This window comes from Selaginella moellendorffii, unplaced genomic scaffold (genome assembly GCF_000143415.4).
Source record: "Selaginella moellendorffii unplaced genomic scaffold, v1.0 SELMOscaffold_3, whole genome shotgun sequence".
NCBI classification, from domain to species: domain Eukaryota; kingdom Viridiplantae; phylum Streptophyta; class Lycopodiopsida; order Selaginellales; family Selaginellaceae; genus Selaginella; species Selaginella moellendorffii.
The window spans coordinates 4,229,270-4,237,277 of NW_003314264.1; the positions used below are offsets into that span (position 1 = coordinate 4,229,270).

The window sequence follows — 8,008 nt, forward strand, 5'->3', positions numbered from 1 at the left end:
CTCCTCACGCTGAGGAGTTGGCCGAGGTATATATTCTCTCGCAAGGTTGCTTGTATTTTACTGACAGTGTGGTCCTCTTCTAGGCTGAGAAGAGATGGCGGGTGGAGGGGCGGTTGATTCGACACTGGAAGTCACACCAACATGGGCCACTGCGTCCATTGTCAGCGTGATTGTCCTGGTTTCAATGGCTGCTCAACGTGGAATCCATTTCACTGGACTGGTGAGAGGTTGTCGCTTGAGAGAGTTCTTCTTTTTTATCCCCGGTGTTGTTCCTGCAGTGGTTTAAAGGTCGGAAAAGCAATCCTCCAATTAAAGCTGCTCTGGAAAATATCAAAGAAGGTGATTTTGATGCTTTTTGTTTTATGCATCAGACGATTTTGTTGTCAGAGTTGATGCTCCTGGGATTCATATCGCTGCTCCTCGCGGTTTCGCAAACCTTTACAACAGAGATATGTGTTCCTCGAAGTCTGATCCAGACAATGCTACCCTGCAAGTCATCAAACGTTACTGTGGCCCCGACCAAAAGCTACAATCGCAGGCTGCTCGTGTTTCGACGGGATTTAGCTTCCGATACAGGAAATAGCACAAAGTGTATTGACAAGGTAACAATTTTGGTAGTTCCAGGCATCGCAATAGTAACATTCTTTGATTTCTTTTCATTTTTTCAGGGAAAAATGCCAATTCTCAGTGGCACCGACATCCATGATCTTCATATGTTCATCTTCATTCTCGCGGTGGTGCATATTTCTTATAGTCTTGCAACTGTTTACCTCGGAGGAAGAAAGGTTGTCTTTCGTGGTGGAAGTTGTTCTACCATTAACTTGTGTTTTCAGATCCATGCCTGGAAAAAATGGGAAGCTGACACTCAAGCTGACGGTATTATAACTTACTTCTTTTCTTCGGTGATGTCATTTGTGGAGTGTTTTTGACAGACGTACAGACGATGCCTGCTAATCGCGAAACAAAATTTATTCGCAGGCATGTCCGGAACTCTTCCTTTGTCATAGGAATTCTGGTTAGCGTTGTCTGTGCTCTTTGTTGCTTTTCTAACCGTTTCGTTTCTACAAGGTGACGCTTCTGCAACAATTTGGCTGGTCAGTCACGAAAGAAGATTACTACACTCTTCGACACACGTTTATCATTGTGAGTGGGAGATTTGGCCTACTTGAAACATCGCACTAAATATCTGGTCTCAATTTCTTACAACAGAATCATTCAAAAGACAACAGTTTTGACTTCCATGCGTTTTTGAAGACAGCAATTGCACAAGATTTTAAAACTGTCATCGGGATGAGGTGAGCTTGGTTCAGATTTTTCTTCTTGAGCTAACCAGTGACTTGCAGCGAGTACTTTTGGGTGTACGTCATTGTGTTCTTCTTGCTCAATGTCCATGGTATTTCTTTATCCTTTTGCGATGATTTTAACTTTGACTCACTTGCTCAGGCTGGCATACGTATTTCTGGATTTCATTCGTCCCCATTCTTGTAAGTGAGATAAACTAATCATTTCTAGTAAGCCCACCACAAGTTCACGCACACCAGGTCCTCATTTTGCTAGGCGCAAAGCTTCAGTACATCCTCGGGACACTAGCTGTGGATATTTTGAAGGCACCTGGTGAGCCTGTGCAAGTTCGAGATAAGTTTTTTTGGTTTGGCACGCCTAGAATACTTCTGCACTTGCTTCACTTCTCGATCTTTCAGGTAAGCTTGTTAATTTCGCATGTGTCCTGTTTACTAGAATTTGTGGTTCTTCTCTGGATAGAATGCGTTTGAGCTAGCTCTTCTGTTTTGGATGTGGGTACGTACCCAACTTTCTCTCAACATGTTATGTTTGAATGAGCTGAAGCTGTCTTTTCACAGGCCTCATTCGGATGGCACTCGTGCCTTATTGACAACAAGACGACAGCAATTTTGCACGTATCTTCCGGGTAAGGTTTGAAATATATTTCCACAGCTTCTTAGATTTCCATAAACGCCGCTGCAGCATCTTGATCTTAATTCAGTGCAGCTACACAACGCTTCCTCTCTATGCACTGCTTTCTCAGGTAGACTAGTATCTCGTTTCAGTTACCCAGTCTAAAGCATTTTCTTGTGTAAAGATGGGGCCCCAGAACAAAGGCAAGCACAAAAACTCGGACGTTCCGGATCCGACTCAACCTCCACCTGGAGAATTGGACGAAACAAATCGAACGGAGACGAGGGCTGTGGACACTGAGGTGCAAGCAGCAACACGGCACGATGAGTTGTAGCTTAGGATCCAGGTGGAAGAACAATGATTATGAGGAGCGCCCGCGATCATTCTTTTCCTCGAGAAGTTTGGATGAATGGCGCTCCCCGGAGTTTTATGTCGTTAGAAACAGAGAGATTCACAGATTTTCATTGGCGAAACTGTAGTTCGAAGTTCCTAGTTCGTAGATTGGAGAACTTGTCGAGGACGCTCTCGTACGATTGCTTGAACAAGTCAAATTGATAATTGCGTACCTCTTCCTCCAGATCGAACTTAAGCTTTCCCATGAATGGATGGTCACGCTAGATTTCCTGGCGGTCTTGGACAAGGCCAAGAACAACGATCTCTTGTATGCTGCAGAGTTGCAGCGATGTGGGGCTTCGAAATCCATTGCCGAAGGCCGCCGTGTTCATGCCTTGCTCTTGGAGCGAGGCCAACTGGGAAACTTTCTCGCCAACCATCTCATTAACATGTATGGAAAATGTGGCTGTCTCGAGGAAGCTCGCAGGGTTTTCGACTGGATCAACAACAAGAATCTGTTCTCGTGGACTGCCGTTATTTCTGCATATGCCAAGAACGGGCATTTTGAAACAGCGTTGGAGCTCTTCCAGGGGCTTGACTGCGAAGGGATCAAGCCCGACAGCGTCGTCTTCTTGGCTGTGGTAGAGGCGTGCTCAAATGACAGGAAAAAGAAAAACAGTCTAATTCTACAGGAAGCCGGGAGAGTTCATGAGCGACTGACACGGGAAGGATTGATGACTTCTTTTGTGAGAAATTCGGTGATCACAATGTACGGATGCCTCCACAGGCCTGACCAAGCTCTACTGGTTTTTCAGGAAATGGCTGGCTTTAGAGACGTCGTCTCCTGGACAGCCGTGATAACAGCTTATGGCCGGAATGGGCATTTTTGTGAGGCTTTGAGGCTCTTCTGGGCGATGGAACAAGACGGAATAAAGCCGGATGCGGTGACAATTCTCGCTCTTCTTGATGCTTGTGCCTTGGAAGGATCGTCAGAGAGCTTGTTTACAGGCAGGGCTATTCATGCTCGAATCTGTGCTACTGGATTGGATCTTGATGTAGTCGTGATGAACGCAGTGATTTACATGTACACGGGCTGCAAGGAGTGCTCAGAAGCGAAGCAGGTTTTCGATGGATTAAAAGGGAAGAAAACTTTGGTGTCGTGGAATGCGGTGATCTCGGCTTATGCCCAAAGCGGGCATATGTTTCTAGCTCTGCAAGTCTACAAGGAAATGCTGTGTGATAAACTGGTGCCGAACGAGATCACTCTCGTCTTGGCTCTCGACGCTTGCTCCAATCTGTCGTGCCTGGAGAATGGCAGAGCAATCCACGACAAAGCCACTGAGCTTGGAGTTGAGAAGAATATCTTCGTAGAGAATGCGCTGGTGGACATGTATGGTAAGTGTGGAAGCCTTGAAGACGCACTGACTGTCTTTAACTCCATGAAGAAACGCGACATTGTTTCATGGACTGCGATGATCGCTGCTTATGCTCGAAACGGCCATAGCTCCAGAGCTCTAGAGATCTTTCGCATGGTTCTCGCTGAGGGCCTGAGACCCGATGGAATCACCTTCGTCGCAGCGCTAGAAGCTTGTGGGAACCTCGGAAATGCGTCGGAAGGCGAGACCCTTCACGGCTGGATCCTTGATTCTCCTCAACTCCGAAACAACGAACTCGTCTCCACCGCCGTCATCAGCATGTATGATCGATCCGGCAGACTCGAGAGAGCCAAGCTCGTTTTTGATGACCTCTCCTCCAGCTTAAGCCGGTGTCCTTCTCGCTGGAACTCGCAGGCGATCGCACTGGCCGAGCACGGACTGAGCTCTTCAGCGATTCAGCTCTTCTGGGAGATGACTCTCCAAGGCGTTGACGTGAACGCCATCAGCTTCGTGACTGCCATCTTTGCATGTAGCCACTCGGGCATGCTGGTTTTGGGGTTGGATTTCTTCTTGCAGCTGCATCCAGACTTTGGGATTGTGCCACAGCCTTCGCACTACATCTGCATGGTCGAGCTTCTGGCTAGGATTGGACAAGTAACCATGGCAGTCAATTTGATTGAGAGCATGCCTTACGAGCCTGACGTTGTGGCATGGATGGCACTTCTGTGTTCTTCAAACACAAACTTGGAATTAGCCACCATGGCTGCACGACAAGTCCTTGGAGGTGATGGAAAGAGAGCTGGAGCTTATGTCTTGCTTTCGAATTTGTGTGTTCCTGCTGGAAGACGAGAATGGATGGCTCCACGTACGCTCAAAAGCGAGCATTGCTCAGGTACCAGAAAAACTTCTCACCTGCTGTCTCAGTCACTATGATGTGGAGGAGCTCCCACAACTCCAATGTAAGCTCACACAGCTTATATGATATTCTTAAACAATTTTTTCAGATCTTTTACAAGGTATAATAAAATGATTAGGGAAATGCTTTGGGATGAAATGTTGTTTATTCATCAAACATGTCTTGAAAGTTTCTAAGGGCATGATCCACAAATTCCACGTGCAGTCACGTTATAGCTTGAAACTGAGATCCGAACCATGCGTTAGCATTATCTAAAGTTTTTATTACAAAAAATGACTAATGCTATTAACTGTAAACAAAACTTTTCGATTCTTTCTGTTAATTAGCTAACCTTAGAATATGCTGCCACATTCTACACTCTTCACCAAAATGCTAGAGAAGCTCGAGGATCCGGTAGATTTCCACTGAATTCTTCTCGTCCTCTTTGGCGCAGGCAGAGCTCCGGGCCAATGTGCTTGAGACGCCAATGCCTTTTGATTGGCAATCAAGGAAGCTCTTGTGATATGCGAGTGCTCTTATTTGCCCAAATCCAACGTTGTGTTCACACTTCTGGTTAAGATTATTTACCAAACTGTCGCTGCCTGCGCCAGATTCCCAGTCGCGGCAGAATTGTCGTTTCTGGGTTTCCTCGATTCCCTTTGGCGCGAGAACTGGACTATTGAATAAGCTTGCTTACGCAAGGAGACGAAAGTGGCATAGAAAGCGCCTGACGTCGTGCGTAGCGGACTGCCCGCTCATCCTGCTGGCGTCGGATTTGCTCCTCCTGCTCGGAATCCAGCAAGATTTTAACTAAACGATCGTGCTGCTGTCTAGTCCCAATTGTTCAATGACACTAGAGAGCGCAAGGCTCCTACCGTGGTTCGAACCCGCGAAGTTTGGAAGGTGACCAAGTCTCGCCTTGCTAGTTGACCGTTTGCCAAGTCTTTGATGCTGCACCAATAGTTTTTACGCCGGATGTGGAACGAGGCCAGGAGAGCACTATCCCCATGTATGACATCATGCCATTAGTTTGACTGTTTGCAGGCGCGAGAAAGTCCGAACGTGTTATGGAAAAGCATTCATTTATATTATATAGATTCCACTTCTGCTTAAACAAGTGATCCTTAAACAAGAATCCACCACCATCCCGTTTCACGTTCGCGAAGCGTTTGACCAGAAGTGAAAGCTTGCAGCTACTATAAAAATCATGCCTTACGGACAGCTGCACCAGAAATGGATGTGATTAGTAAGGCAAATTCTGAATCTCTTCAAGATTGCAATCAATCAAGCAGCAGTAAAGTTGTTCAATATGCCTTCCATGTGGTTCGGCCTGAGCAGGTTCCAGCACCTTCACCTCATTTTCTCTCAAGCATTGATCTTTGCTACAGCAAGCCAGAATTCTCCACACTTGTGCTCTTCTTCAAGGATTGCTTCTCGCCGGCCGCCGGAGCCAAGAGTCTTGTAGACAGCCTCAGGTCTTCACTTTCCAAGGTGCTAGTATTTTATCCTGTTCTCGCTGGAAGGCTCAGGGAAAACGAGAGTGGAAGGCTCGAGGTAAACATGAACGGTCAAGGCGTCCACTTTGTGGAGTCAAAGGTGGACTCGAGCTTCCAAGATTGGGAAGACATACGCCAGTGCCCACTAGACATAGATTTATCACTCGACACCAGAGTTGTCAATCCCAGCGATGTTCCTCTTATCAAGTTCCAAGTGACGCAGTTTCACTGTGGGAGCATTGCCATAGCAGTCCATTTCTTGCACATCATTTTGGACGGCTCCAGCCTCTACAACGTCCTCAACGCATGGGCTAAAGTTCACCGTGGCAGCACATTATTTTGTGAGAGCTTTGTAAGAGGACGGGAGCTCTTGGCTCGGGATCCTCCAAAGGTGGACGCACCGGTGCCTTTCATCATTGACGCTGCTGCACACGACAAGCAACTTGATGCAAGCAACATCGTGCCTTGCAATCTGGTGACACTTCGAATGGAGCAAGCCGCTATAGACACTTGCAAGCGAGAAGCTCAAACCGGCGCCTTTGCCTACAACGGTGGAAAAGCTACAGGCTTTGAGGCCGTGTTGTCCCTGCTGTGGTCGTCCATGCTACGTGCACGGGGAGTTCCTCAACACCTTGACACGGCTCTCTTGTTCTCTATCAACCTGCGGGGCCAGAAGCTAGCACTCGTCCCTCAAAACTATTTCGGTAATGCCGTTGCCAATTGTCAGGTTCATGTGTCTCGAGCTGGCGACATAGTTGCTTCGGACTTATCGTATGCTGCGCACCTCATACACAAAGCGAAGATCTCCTGCAATAGAGCGTCGGTGCAGAGCATGCTGGACTGGCTGGAGCTGAATTCTGCTCATGTTCACAAGGAACTTCACTGGAGGCGGGGAATCACATCCACGAGCATCACCAATTTCCCCATGTATGGTCTCGATTTTGGGTGGCGAGGAGGAGCACTTTCCCAGCTTTGCTTTCTGCCCAGCAAAGTTCCACCACACATGCCATTTGTTGCAATGCTGCCCTCACCAAGACCCAAGTCAATAGAGATTGTCATTGGGCTGCACCACCACGACAGAGAAGTGTTGCTACAAGACCATCTCTTCACACGTTATTTCTCAGCTTCAGAAATTAAGCTGTGGACTGGAGATCACATATGTAGAGCATTGAGGAGAGTCCCAAAGTAGTTGTTGGCTTTCACACAATTTGCTATTGCATTGCAACTTGGTGTTTCTTGCATTGATTATGACTTATTTGCATCATATTTTTTAAGTAATAAGAAATTAAATCTTAACAAGATTCCCTTTGTTACATTTTGTTGAGAACAAAAATCCATGCATGAGATCTCTTTGCGTGCGGGCAATGTAACTCTCCTCCCCACGCTACATAGGTGTTGTTCTTGCATTCAGTGTAGACTTGCAGTCAAAGCATTGCATCAGATTGTTAGCCAAGGTCAACCCTTACCTTAATGAAATGATTTGTGCAAATAAAATTATACTTAACTTAATTATTTAAGTATTTTCTTTCTCTCCATTGGTGTTCGCAAAGTTCGATGCAAAAAAATCTTTTGTCACTCTTTGATCACTCCAATTATACTTGATGAGATCCTATTTTCGCAAGACCTCTACTACTACTACTACTTTTTGCAGCGATGGATTGACCACCACCTTGACCCCTGATCTGTAGATAAACCCTAAACCTAGCCATGTGACCTGATGATGTGGCAACAAAGCTGAGCTGTAATTCCATACGTGGCATTGAGCTGGAGTTCATCAAGAAGTCTTTTTTATACTTTTACCTGAAAATACGTGTATTTTGCCAATGCCGTACACGTAGGTTTGGAGGTGTTAATTACCAACAACAAATTGATTGCTATAAATATTACATATCTATGATTTTTCATAATTAGATCACTTATTTCCATCCCTGCTTATGTCAATAGGTTGAGCTTCTGCTAGGTCTTTCTAGGATTCATCAATTGTCCATGTAAGA

The 8,008-nt window shown here is 46.1% G+C and overlaps 3 protein-coding genes across 3 annotated transcripts; all 3 read left to right on the forward strand.

The window, feature by feature from the left end:
* Window positions 1-320: 320 nt before the first annotated feature.
* On the forward strand, window positions 321-2,475 carry LOC9643717 (MLO-like protein 1). The gene is made up of 13 exons (XM_024668614.1): window positions 321-339; window positions 388-602; window positions 669-876; window positions 933-1,015; window positions 1,069-1,143; window positions 1,210-1,295; window positions 1,344-1,393; window positions 1,444-1,484; window positions 1,542-1,700; window positions 1,762-1,797; window positions 1,860-1,927; window positions 1,984-2,044; window positions 2,099-2,475. Exons 2-13 carry the CDS (start codon window positions 393-395, stop codon window positions 2,246-2,248), a joined length of 1,227 nt encoding a protein of 408 aa, XP_024524382.1. The 5' UTR covers window positions 321-339; window positions 388-392; the 3' UTR covers window positions 2,249-2,475.
* Window positions 2,476-2,519: 44 nt separating this feature from the next.
* LOC112344219 (pentatricopeptide repeat-containing protein At4g18520, chloroplastic-like) lies at window positions 2,520-5,332 on the forward strand. The gene is made up of 2 exons (XM_024668543.1): window positions 2,520-4,515; window positions 5,130-5,332. The coding sequence occupies exons 1-2, from the start codon at window positions 2,520-2,522 to the stop codon at window positions 5,330-5,332; spliced, it is 2,199 nt and encodes a 732-aa protein (XP_024524311.1).
* Window positions 5,333-5,751: 419 nt separating this feature from the next.
* Window positions 5,752-7,258, forward strand: LOC9643718 (spermidine hydroxycinnamoyl transferase). Its single transcript, XM_002963462.2, has one exon. It carries the CDS (start codon window positions 5,752-5,754, stop codon window positions 7,201-7,203), a length of 1,452 nt encoding a protein of 483 aa, XP_002963508.1. The 3' UTR covers window positions 7,204-7,258.
* The last annotated feature ends 750 nt before the right edge of the window (window positions 7,259-8,008 follow it).